The sequence below is a fragment of the Odocoileus virginianus genome, chromosome 1 (genome assembly GCF_023699985.2).
Source record: "Odocoileus virginianus isolate 20LAN1187 ecotype Illinois chromosome 1, Ovbor_1.2, whole genome shotgun sequence".
Taxonomy (NCBI): Eukaryota; Metazoa; Chordata; class Mammalia; order Artiodactyla; family Cervidae; genus Odocoileus; species Odocoileus virginianus.
In genome coordinates this window covers 86,363,253-86,381,012 of record NC_069674.1, presented here as the reverse complement: position 1 = coordinate 86,381,012, position 17,760 = coordinate 86,363,253, and the positions used below count along the sequence as shown (strand labels likewise).

Genomic DNA, 17,760 nt, shown 5'->3' with positions numbered 1-17,760 from the left:
TATTTTCATGTATTCTCTATTTTTACCCATTCCAAACATAAATGAACATGATAGGGACTAAAGGGGATATTATGTTGAAGAATAAACAAATCCCAATATTTTCAAGTACAGGATGAAGTCTACCTACTAGAAAAAAATAAAATATTCCTAACTATTAGATTTGCTAATTGGGTAAAAATTCTGAATCTTTGTAGAAAATGGGTTTCTTTTCAGTCTACCTAAATGGTAAATTACATAAACTTCAAAGCAAGGAAACTACCTATATAGAGAGAAAAAAGTTTTTAACAGGTTCAAAATTTAGAGAATCTACACATCCAGCACTGTGCTAGATGCATTACACATATTACTTCATTAAATCTCCACAGCAATCCTATTGGATAAACATCCCCAATCCCACTCAACAGATAAGAAAATTGATGATCAGAAAAGTTGCCTATGATAGCAAAGCTGGTTAGAATGAATCAGTGTCCTCAAAGTCTGATGCCCTTTCCACAAAAACCAACAATGTTTCTGGAAATGATTTCCACCAGCTTCTCTGCATTCCCAAATCCATACTCACAAACCTCTATTTTCAAAAAAAGATGCACAGGTTTTCTGAAAGTTAGATAAGGCTGCCTTATTCAGGGGCAGATACTAAATTAGGCAGTAGGTGATATATAAAGGAAAAGGAAGATGATTTCAAAAGAGGAGAAAAAAACTTCTCTTGTAATTAGTATCTCCTCTTCATATAAGAACATAAGAACAACAATAGATTACTGATTTGAAATTATTGGGGTAAAGCAATCTACTGCAAATTGCACTCATTTCACATACTAGCAAGGTAATGCTAAAATCCTTCAAGCTGGACTTCAACAGTATGTGAAACAAGAATTTCCAGATGTATAAGCTGGATTTAGAAAAGGCAGAGGAAGCAGATCAAATGGCCAACATCCACTGGATCATCGAAAAAGAGTGAATTCCAGAAAAACATCTACTTCTGCTTCACCGACTATGCTAAAGCCTCTGACTGTGTGGATCACAACAAACTGGAAAATTCTTCAAGAGATGGGAATATCAGACCACCTACCTGTCTCCTGAGAAACCTGTATGTAGTCAAGAAGTAACAGTGAGCATCAGTCATGGGACAACAGACTGGTTCAAAGTTGGGAAAGGAGTCTATCAAGGCTGTACACCGTCACCTTGCTTATTTAACTTATATGCAGATGACATCATGTAAAATGCTAGGCTGGATGAAGCTCAAGCTGAAATCAAGACTTCCTGGAGAAATATCAGTAATCTCAGACATGCAGATGACACCACCCTAATGTCAGAAAATGAAGAGGAACTACAGAGCCTCTTGATGAAGGTGAAAGAGAGTAAAAAAACTGGCTTAAAACTCAACATTCAAAAAACTAACATCATGGCATCTGGTCCTATCATTTTATGGCAAGTAGAAGGGAAAGCAATGGAAACTGACAGACTATTTTCTTGTGCTCCAAAATCGCCGTGGAAGGTAACTGCAGCCATGAAGTTAAAAGAATTTAATTTTTTTGAAAGAAAAGGTATGATAAACCTAGACAGCCCATTAAACACACAGAAATCTCTTGCATTCCTATACACTAACAATGAGAAAACAGAAAGAGAAATTAAGGAAACAATACCATTCACCATTGCAACAAAAAGAATAAAATACTTAGGAGTATATCTACCTAAAGAAACAAAAGACCTATACATAGAAAACTATAAAACACTGATGAAAGAAATCAAAGAGGACACAAGCAGATGGAGAAATATACCATGTTCATGGATTGGAAGAATCAATATTGTCAAAATGGCTATACTACCCAAAGTAATCTATAGATTCAATGCAATCCCTATCAAACTACCAACAGTATTTTTCACAGAACTAGAACAAATAATTTCACAATTTGTATGGAAATACAAAAAACCTCGAATAGCCAAAGTAATCCTGAGAAAGAAGAATGGAACTGGAGGAATCAATCTGCCTGACTTCAGACTCTACTACAAAGCCACAGTCATCAAGACAGTATGGTACTGGCACAAAGACAGAAATATAGATCAATGGAACAGAATAGAAAGCCCAGAGATAAGTCCACGAACCTATGATCACCTTATCTTCGACAAAGGAGGCAAGGATATACAATGGAAAAAAGATAACCTCTTTAACAAGTGGTGCTGGGAAAACTGGTCAACCACCTGTAAAAGAATGAAACTAGAACACTTTCTAACACCATACACAAAAATAAACTCAAAATGGATTAAAGATCTAAATGTAAGACCAGAAACTATCAAACTCCTAGAGGACAACATAGGCAAAACACTCTCCGACATAAATCACAGCAGGATCCTCTATGACCCACATCCCAGAATTTCAGAAATAAAAGCAAAAATAAACAAATGGGACCTAATGAAACTTAAAAGCTTTTGCACAACAAAGGAAACTATAAGCAAGGTGAAAAGACAGCCCTCAGATTGGGAGAAAATAATAGCAAACGAAGCAACAGACAAAGGATTAATCTCAAAAATATACAAGCAACTCCTCCAGCTCAACTCCAGAAAAATAAATGACCCAATCCAAAAATGGGCCAAAGAACTCAACAGACATTTCTCCAAGGAAGACATACAGATGGCTAACAAACACATGAAAAGATGCTCAACATCACTCATTATCAGAGAAATGCAAATCAAAACCACAATGAGGTACCATTATACGCCAGTCAGGATGGCTGCTATCCAAAAGTCTACAAGCAATAAATGCTGGAGAGGGTGTGGAGAAAAGGGAACCCTCTTACACTGTTGGTGGGAATGCAAATTAGTACAGCCACTATGGAAAACAGTGTGGAGATTTCTTAAAAAGCTGGAAATAGAACTGCCGTATGACCCAGCAATCCCACTTCTGGGCATACACACCAAGGAAACCAGATCTGAAAGAGACACATGCACCCCAATGTTCATCGCAGCACTGTTTATAATAGCCAGGACATGGAAGCAACCCAGATGCCCATCAGCAGACGAATGGATGAGGAAGCTGTGGTACATATACACCATGGAATATTACTCAGCCATTAAAAAGAATTCATTTGAATCAGTTCTAATGAGATGGATGAAACTGGAGCCCATTATACAGAGTGAAGTAAGCCAGAAAGATAAAGACCATTACAGTATACTAACACATATATATGGACTTTAGAAAGATGGTAACGATAACCCTATATGCAAAACAGAAAAAGAGACTGAGATGTATGGAACAGACTTGTGGACTCTGGGAGAAGGAGAGGGTGGGATGTTTCAGGAGAACAGCATTGAAACATGTATATTATCTAGGGTGAAACGGATAACCAGCTCAGGTTGGGTACATGAGACAAGTGCTCGGGCCTGGTGCACTGGGAAGACCTAGAGGGATCGGGTGGAGAGGGAGGTGGGAGGGGGGACTGGGATGGGGAGTACATGTAAATCCATGGCTAATTCATATCAATGTATAACAAAAACTACTGTAATGATGTAAAGTAATTAGCCTCCAACTAATAAAAATTAAAAAAAAAAATAAATAAATAAAGAGAGAGTTCCAGCCCAAAAAAAAAAAAAAAAAAAAAAACCTAGACAGCCCATTAAAAAGCGGAGACATCACCTTGTCGACAAAGGTCCACATTGTCAAAGCTATGGTTTTTCCAGTAGTGAAAGGTGGATTATAAAAAAGGCTGAACACCAAAAAACTGATGCTTTCAAACTGTGGTGTTGGAGAAGACTCTTGAAAGTCCCTTGGACTGCAAGGAGATCAAATCAGTCAATCCTAAAGGAAATCAATCCTGAATATTCATTAGAAGGACTGATGTTGAAGCTGAAGCTCCAATACTTTGACCATCTGATGGGAAGAGTCAACTAACTGGAAAAGATCCTGGTGCTGGGAAAGATACAAGGCAGAAAGGGAAGGGGACAACAGAGGATGAGATGGCTGGATGGCATCACTGACTCGATGGACATGAGTTTGAGTAAACTCCAGGAGATGGTGAAGGACAGGGAAACCTGGAGTGCTGCAGGCCATGGAGTCACAGAGTTGGACACGACTGAGCGACTGAACAACAACAAAGCAATCTAGCACCAGCACATGACTTCCCCTATCTCAGTCTTCCTTCCTCAGATTTTATCACTTCTTGATTCTGTCCAGCAGTAGCTCTATAGATATGGGATGGAGAAGAGTATTCACTATCACTTTATTTGTAATAAAAAGAATAAAGCATCTCTAAGACTTTAAGATGAGCAGTATGGTTAAAAAACCTCTATCTCTGAAGATTCTGAATTTTCATCCAAAGGAATACATGCTACATCTTGAGCTATTAAAAAAGGTAAAGCTTCATATTCAAATCAGAATTGACAAGCTCCCAAACAAGATTTCTAAATTTTAAAAGGAATTCAGTATCAGAAAGTATTTAGGCAAACAGACTTAAATAACGACATTAAGGATCACCAAGGGCGTCCCTGGTGGCTCGGCAGTGAGGGGCCTGCCTGCCAGTGCAAGAGACATGAGAGAGGCGGGTTCAGTCCTGGGTGGGGAGATGCCCCGGAGGACGGCATGGAACCCACTCCAGTACTCTTGCCTGGAGAATCCCATGGACGGAGGAGCCCGACAGGTTACGGTCCACAGTCTCGCAAAGAGTTGAACACAAGCATCGCTAACTTTAAGATCTAGGTAGGGTAACTAGATAAAGAGACAACAATTACAAGTAAAACCATATTATTCTTCTATTCTGAATTTACATGCGTATATAAATTCATTTTAAAATATACTTAACTGAACACAGACATACATACACCTGCACACACATTTATGACAAATATAGGCCTCAAATAATGTGTAAGTTATAATTAAACTAGCAAACTAAATTCAAAATTTAAAAATAAGTCTTCTATTCCTTAAGGAATTTAAGTACACTGCAAAATTACAAGACCAAAGAGTCACAAATCAATTTCCAATAGAAAACAGGCATAAAAAAGGTGATTACACTAAAAACCAAAGGTAGTAAAAAATTTGTTTCAAAGCCCCAAATCTCTGCTCTCTTTTACAATGAAACTCATCCAAACAGCTACCTATAATAACTGTTTCTAATTCATTTCTTCCCATTTTCTCCTGACTCCCATCAGGGTTTTTCTCCACTATTCAACCAAAATGCTCTCGTGGATCACCAATAATACCCCTGTGGCAAACCCAACAGTCAATTCTAAATCTTCATTTTATTCAACTTATTAGTAGTCTGTGATACACCTGATCTCTGACTTTTTTCAGCATTTTCTATATTTTGCTTCTAGGATATCACACTCCTTTCCTTCAATCTCAACAGTCACTTACAGTTTGTTTGACTAGATCTTTCACTTTGTCTTAAACACTAGTAACTGAAGTGCCTCAGGACAAAGTCTTTGATATCTTTTCTTAAATTCATTCTTTTAAGTAATCTCATCCAATCTCTCAACTTTAAACAAGCAGCTGATAATCCTGAGGATTCTCAAAGTTTATTTCATTCACAAAATTTCCCTTGAAGTTGAATTTACCAATTAGAATGTCTACTTTAACATCAAACAGGGATCTCAAGCTAAAACATTCAAAACTTGATTCTCTCTTCCAAACTTCCTCCTCCCTCAGTTTTATTCATTTTAGTGAATAACAACACTATTCATGCAGGTGCTCAGTCCAAAAAACTTTGGAATCATCCTTGAATTCTTTTTTCTCTCTAAACCCACATTTAACACATTAGCAAATACTATCTCCAATTAACTTCTCACATGAACCCCCCCAGACATCTCTTACTAAACAAAAACAAGAGTCGTGTAAATGATCTGTTAGTTTCCATTCTTGTCTCCACCACTCCACCACAATCTACTCATCACAAAGAGCCCAAGTAATCATTTTACCTCATAAGTCTGATTATGTCACTTGCCAGGGCGAATGTCCAATGGATTTCTATCACAGTCAGATTTTTAAAAATCTTACTATGGAAGGTAAAACCATGTATGATCTAACCCCTAAGGTTCCTCTCTAAATTCATTCCTACTACAAATCCTATCATACATTCCATACCAGTCACAATGAGTGAAGTCACTCAGTTGTGTCCGACTCTTCGGGACCCCATGGACTGTAGCCTACCAGGCTTCTCAGTCCAAGGGATTCTCCAGGCAAGTATACTGGAGTGGGTTGCCATTTCCTTCTCCAGGGGATCTTCCCGACCCAGGGGTTGAACCCGGGTCTCCCACATTGTAGGCAGACGCTTTACCATCTGAGCTACCAGGGAAGACCAGGCACGATCCTATTCCAGGGACTTCACATTTGCTCTCACCTTTGCATGAAAGGTTTAAAAAAGGGAAAAAAAAATTCACAGGAGTCTCTCATATTATTCAGATCTATGCTCAAATGTCACCAGATCTCTCAGCACCTATCTAAACCACTCTGACATTCTCTACCACCCTACTTTGCTTTACTTATTTTCTTTCACATTTTAGGTTTTTTTTTTTTTTACATTTTATTTTTTCACATTTCACTTACATTTTTTACATAATATATCAATTTATATATTGGTTTATTTTCTGATTCTGCAACTAAACGTAAGCTTCATGAGAGAGATTTCCATCTGTTAGATCCATCTAAAATGGTGTCCAATGTACAAAATTCAATAAATGCTGAATTTTGAATAAATGACACATGAGTAGATAAATGCATAAATCAAGAAAAAGAATTTACTTTTCATGCAGTATTTTAATCCCATTAGCTTGTTTTAATAAATACTTACTACACTGTATAATATAAATTTTCTCTAAATTTTTAGTTCTTCTGTAAAATGCCACACTGGTTAATACTCGACCTTTTGTTATTTTCTGGATATTTTAGTGAACAGAAATTATCTATAGTTAAATATTAATTCAAGAGTATTTTACTCACTTTGCCTGACTGCAACCGTTGTATTCTTGAGTCACATACTTTCTTCACAAATAATAAGCTATTTATTTGATTTTTGATGGTGTTGATATCTAAAAATAAACAAATTGATTATGAGGTAAAGTGACAGTGTTACTTGTGAAATACTTTAAACATACACTTACTGTAATTTAACATAACAACCAATGAATACAGCAATCATTTTATTTAAAAAAGAAATAACTGGAAATTTTATAGTGAGAATTATTTAATTAAAATTAAACTATGTCAATTATCTTTAGCAATAACTGCAATAATAAGAGTCTCACATTCAGAAAACTATTGTGCTTTATTCTCGGAATATATTAGCATAATAAAAGTCAGATTCAGTTAAGGTGAAAACAACTAATAACATAAAATGACATTTAGGTAAATTAAAGTTTTGTTTGAATATATAGTAATTGTTAAAGAAGTAAAACATTCTTATTCTTAAATAAATTACTTACCATCACCAGCTGTATCTAGAGATCGAAGATACTGTAATTCTTCTGCTGCTTTATCTCTGACTGCTTCGAGCTCTCCAATATTGTCACTCAATTTAATAATGTTCATAAAGGCCTCATAGTTGCAATTAGAATCACGGATCTGAAAATAAAATTTAAAACATAGATGGGAGGGAGATTCACATAAGTGAAAACATAATCTTGAATACCTACCGTGGGCCAGGCACAACTGTCCTCAAACAAAATGAAAATCTCTACTCATGGTACTTACATTCTCCTGGGTCACAGACTATTAACAAAGTAAGTAAGATATTTAGCACACTGTGAAGTAAAGAGCACACTCAGAATGTCTGATGACAGCAAGGTGGCCATGGTGACTAGAGCTAAACCAAAGAAATGCAGAAGAGCAAGGGAGATGAGTGCTAATGGAAAAGCAGGCAGGACAGGGTTTAGTAAATGGTTTGGCTTTCGCTGTGAATGGAATGAAAAGTTATTGGAGGATTTTAAACATTAAGATGGCATTCTCTGACATAAATTTAACAGAACCACTGTAACGACATGAATAACTGTTATTTCATCCTTCTTCTCCAGCCACTTGCTATTTAAGATTAAGAATGGAGTAGAACATTAAGCTGGATTTAACCAGAATGTGGTTTCACCAAGCAAATAATAAACTGAGAGAGAGAGGAAAGGTAGTTGAGAATGTTGTAAAGGAACTAATGACTATGACTGTCAATAAATTTAAGCCAAATAAAACAGTAAAGGGAACTATGAAAAGGTAGCCAACTTGGTTGTCCATTCTAAACAGCAGTCCAAGTACTGGTGATTGCCAAAGTTGAGAACTGTGGCGAAAAGAAGTTGGGGGGTGGGGGGGTGGGTGGGCAATAAGCACATGAAAAAATGTTCAAAATCATTCATCATCAAGGATGTGCAAGTTAGCCATAACAAAATGAAAATGCCAAATATCTATCAGAATGTGCAGAGACCAAATTTGGTCTTCACATTCTCAAATAGTGCAAGTAGAAGTACAAAATTATAACACAACTTCAGATAACTACTTGGCGATGTCTCTCACTTTGTATAAATTTTACTTCAATAATAAAAGAAGTAAGTTATTAAAGACCTGATTTTTCTAATACATTAAGAAACAAGTAAATAGCTGTTCACTAATCTGCTCTAGTAGGGGATAACAATATAAACCAATTAAGTAAACTATTCCACAGTCAGAGAGAACAGTTTACCATTAACTAGTTTGTCCCCAAAAGATATAAAATATATATTTTGAGATAAATAATGCAAATTGGCCCATACTATCTTTAGAAACGACTTAAAAACTTAAAACTTCTGTTAGGTAATATGAACATTTCTATTTGGAGGATATATGTTACTACTACACTGCTCTAAAATTTTCCTTTCAAATAAAAATAAACTATACAATTAGGTATCATTAATATGAAATTTACCTGGCAGAAAGAGTAAGAACTGAGCCAATTTTATAAGACCTATGTGCAAAGGGTTTTCCACATAAATAATGTCAAGAGAATAAACCAGACAACAAAGCAAGCTAAAGATCCTTTATTGATATATTTTTCACTTTTAAATATATTTTCTGATATTTTACAGCAAAGCACAATAGTGATCAATCACTGTTTTAAATAAAAAAGATCCCAACCATCATACATAATAATAGTACCAGTCCAACTATGCAGAGAACAAGTAAAAATCTGGTGGCTTGAATTCTGTTCTGAGTATGTGTTAAGTCCCTCAAAAATGTTTTTACCATGTAACTAATTATACACTTAATATAAGCTCAGCAAAATAAAAATTGAAAACTAAAGAAAAATAGAAATAAAAATAATTCCTAACCCCATGAGTGAGAGATAACCGTAATATTCTCGTAAACTTGCATCCTGCTCTGTACTATAGGTAAGGTTATACAGTACTATAAACTGATTTTTAAGGTTAGTATATGATATTCATTTTTGTGTTACAAAAAAATTTTTTTTAAGATATTTACTCTTACTTTACTACTTAAACATTTTAAAATTTTACCTTTTTCCTACTTCTTAAAAAATCACTTAAGACATAACCAATACTTGTAGTAAAGTGAAACAAACAAAAGAGAAAACTTAAAATTTTCAGGATACTACCTCTCTATTACAACAGAGGATGAGATGGTTGGATGGCATCATCAATTCAATGTACATGAGTTTGGGCAAGCTCTGCGAGTTGGTAATGGACAGGGAAGCCTGGTGTGCTGCAGTTCATGGGGTCGCAAAGAGTCAGACAGGACTCAGCAACTGAACTGACTGACCTCTCTATTAACATTTCAGTCAGTATACAACTTATCAGAATCACAGTCATTCATAAACATATAATTACTTATATATTTATTTTTAAAGGAATAGATATCTACACACATCATTTTTAGTTGTCCTTTTCACATAAAAAATAAACACATCTTTTCATATTCATAAAGACATACTATCATCATAGTATAAATAGTATTTATTGCATCAATATTCCTAAACTATTCCTCTATTTTGTTGTTCAGTTGTTCAGTCCTGTCTGACTCTGCGACCCCATGGACTGTAGCACAACAGGCTTCCATGTCCGTTACTATCTCCCAGAGTTTGCTCAAACTCATGTCCACTGAGTTGGTGACACCATCCAACCATCTCATCCTCTGTCACCCCCTTATCCTCCTGCCCTCAATCTTTTCCAGCATCGGGGTCTTTTCCAGTGAGTCAGGTCTTCGCAGGTGGCCAAAGTATTGGAGCTTCAGCTTCAGCATCAGTCCTTCTAATGAATATTCAGGACTGATATCCTTTAGGATTGACTGGTTGGATCTCCTTGCTGTCCAAGGGGACTCTCAAGTCTTCTCCTACACCACAGTTCAAAAGTGTGAATTATTTGGCTCTCAGCTTTCTTTACAGTCCAATTCGCACATCTGTACATGACTACTGGAAAAACCAGCTTTGAGTAGACAGACCTTTGTTAGCAAATTGATATTTCTACTTTTTAATATGCTGTCTAGATTTGTCACAGCTTTTCTTCCAAGGAGCAAGTGTCTTTTAATTTCATGGTTGCAGTCACCATCCACAGTGATTTTTGGAGCCCAAGAAAATAAAGTCTGTCACTGTTTCCATTGTTTCCCCATCTATCTGCCATGAAGTGATGGGACTGGATGCCATGATCTTAGTTTTTTGAATGTTGAGTTTCAAGCCAGCTTTTGCACTCTCCTCTTTCACTTTCATCAAGAAACTCTTCAGTTCCTCTTCACTTTCTGCCATAAGGGTGGTGTCATCTGCATATCTGAGGTTACTGATATTTCTTCAGGCAATCTAGATTCCAGCTTGAGCTTCATCCAGCCCAGCACTTTGCATGATGTACTTTGCATGTACATTAAATAAGCAAGGTGACAATGTACAGCCTTGATATACTCCTTTCCCAATTATGAACCAGTCTGTTGTTCCATGATTGGTTCTAACCATTGCTTCTTGACCTGCATACAGGTCTCTCAGGAGGCAGGTAAGGTGGTTTGGTATTCCCAACTCGGGAACAATTTTCAACAGTTTGTTGTGATCCACAGTCAGAGGTTTCAGCATAGTCAATGAAGCAGAAGTAGATGTTTTTCTAGAATTCCCTTGCTTTTTCTATGATCCAACGGAAGTTGGCAATTTGATCTCTGGTTCTTCTGCCTGTTCTAAATCCTCCTTGTACATCTGGAGGTTCTCGGTTCATGTACTGTTAAGGCCTAGCCTGAAGGATTTTGAGCATTACCTTGCTAGCATGTGAAATGAGTGCATTTGTGCCTCTATGCTGAATACTTAAATTGCTTTCTTTTTTTTAGTATTATTAGCTAGATTGCCATTACTAGTCTTAAATCAGATTGTTATAACCTTGTTTATTAGCACTTTAGGATAAATTTCAGGAGCAGAATTCCTAACCAAAGGTTTTTTTTTTAGCTATGGGGACATGTAAATTTTTAAAGCTCTAGGTACAGTCTAGCAGGACTCTAAATAAGCTGACAAAGGAAATGAAAAATTAAGTTCTGTGAACTCCATGAAAGATTCTAGGAACACAAAGCTAGGAAGACAATTTCTGCCTACAGGTAACCCATAAGCTGATGGGAGAGACAAACATTGTAATAGCAACAACAATGAAAAATGGCAAGTTTGATAATGGGTATGATTAAACAAAGAACAATCAAATACTTCCTTCCTAGAAAAGCTAGACTGAGTAAAAGAAGACAATGTGGGAGAGGAATTTCAGATTCACAAAAAGGAATCAAAGACTTAGGTAACCATCAAAGTAATTCCCAGCAATAGCCCAATTACACACTCTGCCTCAACCATTAATTTGCTGAGGAGAAGCATATACAATCAGAAAAAAAATTAGAACTAGCAAACTTAATAACCACTAACCCTTTGATACATCCGATGAATGAGAAAACTGTGAGTTATCTAACTCACCGACACACTACGCAACTTACAGAAACGTTATCTAGAACTTAGATCTTCTCAATCTAATGTTCTTCCCTCCAGATTTCTCTCTACTATTTAGCACAAAATTTAAATTGCATGCTATTTAAGTAGTTCAGATTAATTTAAAATCAAATAGCAGTTTTAAGAAGTACTTATCATCTATACACACAGATAAGAAAACATTCTTTTTTAAATTTAAATAAGTAGAAACAGCAGGAACACTGTAAGGAAGATTATCTTATCAACCTACTTCCTTAAGGAAAATCTGGCTAGTGCATTCACACATAAGCAAACAGAAATATTGAAAATATAAAAGATTACCTTGAGATATATTTTTACTTAATTTCTTTTATAAATTATTGCTTAATCATCCTGACTTTCAAATCATATTTATACCTTTTAAAAAACTGTTTTAAAAACAAGAGCTGCATTTTAGAAAGTACATACCATCCATATGATATATTGATTAATATAATCAGGATCACTGAGTTGATTTATCAATGGAAGAAGAACTCCACGTGCAAGGATTTCCTGGACAAAAATTTTAAAACACAAAAACAGATTTAATCTCATACACTTTTCAAATCAATAGCACAGTGTAAATTTCCTAACTCAATGCTGTTACTGAAGAAAAGTAAGGTATAGGTAAAAGTAAACTTAGTAAATGACATGATTTACAAAAAGATGAGCTAGCATACATAAGTTGAATAAGATGAAGCCATCTATATCAACTTAGATACATGGCCACAATAGTAAGTACAGTTGAGTGAAAAAAAGCAAAAGGATACCTCTAATAAGTTAGCATTTATATCCATTTTTAAAAGGCAAAACATGGCACTATATGTATTTATGGACTCCTACTTCTATATTAAAAGTATAAAAACAAAAAAAGATAAGATACCAATCAGAACAGTGAATGCCTTCAAGGGAGGGATAGAGCAAATACAGCAAAATGTTAACACTGCTTAAATCTGGTTTGTTGGTGCATAAATGTCTATTGCATTAACTCTATCCCTGTCGGTCTGAAATTTATCTAATACAAGATAATAAAGTAACATTTATGGTAACACAATTAGTTAATATTCTTTGACTATACCTTCCCATTCTCTGCAGCTGTTTACACTTCTATCAAGATTCTGGCTCTCCTCCTAGGACTGACTACAGAATTAATTTTCCAATGAAATAAACCCTGACTGTCCTGATGAACACTATTCACTTATATGTTTAAAATACACTCATGCTTTGTTTGTATTTACGGCATTTATCACATACCATTCTTTAAGTAATTCTGTGTCTTCCACTTCTCTTAATACACTACAGCTCTCTAGGAACTTTTTGTATGTGAGTGAGATTAGTTAAAAGAGATAAAAGATTTCTCTCTCTTCAAAAATACTCTTATCTTCTCAAGGTCAGTGTCCTAAATATGGTATGACTTTGATAAACATTAAAGGATGCAAATCGAGAAACTAAGTGGCTCAGATGATAAAGCATCTGCCTACAATGCAGGAGACCTGGGTTCAATCCCTGGGTTGGGAAGATCTCCTGGAGAAGGAAATGGCAACCCACTCCCAGTGTTCTTGCCTGGAGAATCCCATGGACAGAGGAGCCTGGCAGGCTATGGTCCACGGGGTCGCAAACAGTGGGTCATGACTGACTGACTTCACTTTCACTTTCAAACTGAGACAATAGTGGACCTGTTTACTCTTCAGTCCTCTATGCTTGTGATGTCAAATTTATGAAATAGCATTTCTTATGAATACGAGAAAGGCTAAATAGCCACAAGTTTAATAGGATGTTTCCCTTCTCTAAGTAAAGGATCAATTTATTTATTCCTTTCCAGATTTCTAATTTATCTGTGCCATTTTCTGGTGTAAGTTCACAGAAGAGAGCCTTCACTTTGTTTTCCTTTGGAGAAATATTTTATATAAATTCTACTTCTATAAGTTTTACAAGTCTTTGACAACTTTTACCCCATGATCAATTAATATTTCTAAAAGGCTCCAATAACTTTCTGAAATGTCTTTTAAGACATCCTCCAGTCTCAAATTAGAAAATTGCTTATTCTGGATTAGCTTTAATTTTTAACCTTTTAAAAATTATATTTATTTATCTAATTTCTCCCCTCAAATTATGTATCTGACCACACATGCTCAAATTTTAAATGTATTCTGTAATGATAAAATTCACAAACAAAAAAGTGCTTTATTCAAAGTTTATTTTCAAAGTGAGTAAAACACATAAGGGTAACCTTTTTGAATAAGTTTACTGCTTCATATTAGTTAAGGCAAACAGTCATTATGTCTCTGAAAACTACTTTGATCTCCTAATTTGCCTCATGAAAGAGTTTGGTTAGTCATGTGTATGTGTGTGTGTCTGTGTGTTTAGTTGCTCAGTCATGGACTCTGCAACCTCAATGACTACAGCCACCAGGCTCCTCCGTCCATGGGATTCTCCAGGCAAGAACACTGGAGCGGGCAGCCATGTCCTTCTACTACAGGGGATCTTCCTGACCCAGGGATCGAACCCAGGTCTCCTGCATTGCAGGCAGATTCTTTACCATCTGAACCACCAGGGAAGTCCCTGGTTAGTCAAATGACTCAATAATTCCTATACAATTTTAGTGAGAGCAAAATATTGCAAATATTATAAAATATGCTACAATTTTCATATAATTTTCATACACTTTAAGACAAGCATCAGCTGTCAAATATGAAGATTTAAAAGTTACAGAGTCACTGAGGCCATGAATCTTTATCAATAAAACATGGTAATGGGAAAAAGCAGAGGCAATTAAATAGCAATATCTCAGTCAAATGCTGTGATTTGTACAACTCATACAAAGGATTCATATAAAGGAAAGAATTAAGAACTCTCTAATCTGTTATTTAATCTGAACAAAGTGCCTTTTGGGGGAACCTAGATTTAATTATCAACAAAGGAAAGCTGATAAAGAACTATTAAGTTAATAGAAAAACAAAGTGACCACAAAGCTCTACAGTTACACTCACTCAATTAGACTCAAGCAAAAAGAAATGAAATATTGGTCTAAAAGAGCAATCTATGGCAAACATATTTGTTCTTTCTTTAAACAACCCTACTTATTTTAAACGTATTTTAAACCCATGTAACGAGACTGATCGTCATTCCCATCTCCTAAAAGTCACTTTAATCTTTAAAGAGTAGCAGTTGCATGTGCCCCATAGCCAGCAAGAAGGTCAAATAGGTTTCCGCTCAGATCATGAACTCCTTATCATCAAAATCAGACTTAAATTGAAGTAGGGAAAACCACTAGACCATTCAGCTATGACCTAAATCAAATCCCTTATGATTATACAGTGGAAGTGACAAAAAGATTCAAGGGATTAGATCTGAAAGAGTGTCTGAAGAAATCTAGATGGAGGTTTAAGACATTGTATAGGAGACAGGGATCAAGACTATCCCCAAGAAAAAGAAACGTAAAAAAGGAAAATGGCTGTCTGAGGAGGCCTTACAAATAGCTGTGAAAAGAAGACAAGTGAAAAGCAAAGGAGAAAAGCAAAGGCATACCCACTTGAATGCAGAGTTCCAAAGAATAGCAAGGAGAGATAAGAAAGCCTTCTTCAGTGATCAGTGCAAAGAAATAGAGGAAAACAGAATAGGAAAGACTAGAATTCTCTTTAAGAAAATTAGAGATACCAAGGGACATTTCATGCAAAGATGAGCACAATAAAGGACAGAAATGGTAGGGACCTAACAGAAGCAGAAGATATTAAGAAGAGGTGGCAAGAATACACAGAAGAACTATACAAAAAAGATCTTCATGACCCAGATAATCACGATGGTGTGATCACTCACCTCGAGTCAGACATCCTCAAATGTGAACTCAAGTGGGCCTTAGGAAGCATCTCTACAAACAAAGCTAGTGGAGGTGATGGAATTCCAGTTGAGCTATTTCAAATCCTAAAAGATGATGCTGTGAAAGTGCTGCATTCAATATGCCAGCAAATTTGGAAAACTCAGCAGTGGCCATAGGACTGGAAAAGGTCACTTTTCTTTCCAATTCCAAAGAAAGGCAATGCCAAAGAATGCTCAAACTAATGCACAATGGCACTCATCTTACATGCTAGTCAAGTAATGCTTAAAATTCTCCAAGCCAGGCTTCAACAGTATGAGAACCGTGAACTTCCAGATGTTCAGGCTGGATTTAGAAAAGGCAGAGGAATCAGAGATCAAATTGCCAACATCCACTGGACCATCGATAAAGCAAGAGAGTTCCAGAAAAACATTTCTGCTTTATTCACTATGCCAAAGCATCTGACTGTGTGGTTCATGACAAACTGTCGAAAATTCTTAAAGATAGGAATATCAGACCATCTGACCTGCGTCTTGAGAAATCTGTATGCAGGTCCGGAAGCAAGTTAGAACTGGACATGGAACAACAGAGTTGTTCCAAATAGGGAAAGGAGTACGTCAAGGCTGTATATTGTCACCCTGCTTATTTAACTTATATGCAGATTACACCATGAGAAACACTGGGCTGGATGAAGCACAAGCTGGAATCAAGATTGCCGAGAGAAGTGTCAATAACCTCAGATTTGCAGATGACACCACCCTTAAGGCAGAAAGTGAAGAATTAAAGAGCCTCTTGATGAAAGTGAAAGAGGAAAGTGAAAAATTTGGCTTAAAACTCAACATTCAGAAAACGAAGATCAGGGCATCTGGTCCCATCACTTCATGGCAAAAAGATGAGGAAACTGTGGAAATAGTGGCAGACTTCCCTTTTGGGGGCTCCAAAATCACTGCTGATGGTGACTGCAGCCATGAAATTAAAAGATGCTTACTCCTTGGAAGGAAAGTTATGACCAACCTAGACAGCATATTAAAAAGCAGAGACATTACTTTGCCAACAAAGGTCCATCTATTCAAAGCTATGGTTTTTCCAATAGTCATGTATGGATGTGAGAGTTGGACTATAAAGAAAGCTGAGCACTAAAGAACTGATGCTTTTGAACTGTGGTGCTGGAGAAGACTCTTGAGAGTTCCTTGGACTGCAAGGAGATCAAACCAGTCCATCCTAAAGGAAATCAGTCCTGAATATTCATTGGCAGGACAGATCCTGAAGCTGAAACTCCAATGTTTTGGCCACCTGATGTGAAGAACTGACTCACTGGAAAAGACTGTGATGCTGGGAAAGATTGAAGGCAGGAGGAGAAGGGGACAACAGAGGATAAGATGGCTGGATGGCATCACCAACTCAATGGACATGAGTCTGAGCAAACCCCAGGAGTTGGTGATGGACAGGGAGCCCTGGCGTGCTGCAGTCCATGAGGTCGCAAAGAGTCACACACGGCTTAACGACTGAACTCAACTGAACTATGCATTAAAATTGATTATCTGATTGGTATATGCTATGTGGCAGGCACTGTGAAAACCAGTAAGTACACAGTGATACAGAATACAGAAATGAAGAAATGGCCCCTGTCCTCTAAGACTTGGGATTCCATTAGGGGAAAGAGGCATCAAGCAAGTTAATCCAACGATCAAACTTTCATGTTAAAATATGGTAAATGTTAAGAAGGAATACAGTACCTACCTACACTAATAGGGAATTATGAGGGGGCTTTTAGAGAAGGAGGCATTTCTGAGGAGGTGAGAAATGAGGGACAAATATAATTTAGCCAAGAGAATAAGGCAAATCATTCTAAGCAGATGAAAGAAAGAGTATGAGATAATCCTATAGTGGACAGAAATGGCACTCTGGAAAAGCCTGTGTGGTTGGAATACAGTGACAGCATGGAATGAAGGCCAGAGAGGTTAAACAAAGCCACGTCACCCACAGTCTTATTATAAGCCTTTTAAAAGGACTTAAGACTTAAAACATTTGCTGGGT

General features: G+C 36.5%; 1 protein-coding gene across 4 annotated transcripts in view; it reads right to left on the bottom strand.

The window, feature by feature from the left end:
* Positions 1-17,760, bottom strand: part of SNX13 (sorting nexin 13) — a 139,765-nt gene that overhangs the window by 50,518 nt on the left and 71,487 nt on the right. For all 4 annotated transcript variants that reach the window (XM_020901465.2, XM_070470537.1, XM_020901464.2 and 1 more), the window contains exons 9-11: positions 12,339-12,422; positions 7,408-7,546; positions 6,926-7,014 (exon numbers count right to left, since the gene is read on the bottom strand). In XM_020901465.2, the coding sequence (XP_020757124.1) occupies positions 6,926-7,014; positions 7,408-7,546; positions 12,339-12,422 (312 nt within the window). The remainder of the gene's footprint in view (positions 1-6,925; positions 7,015-7,407; positions 7,547-12,338; positions 12,423-17,760) is intronic.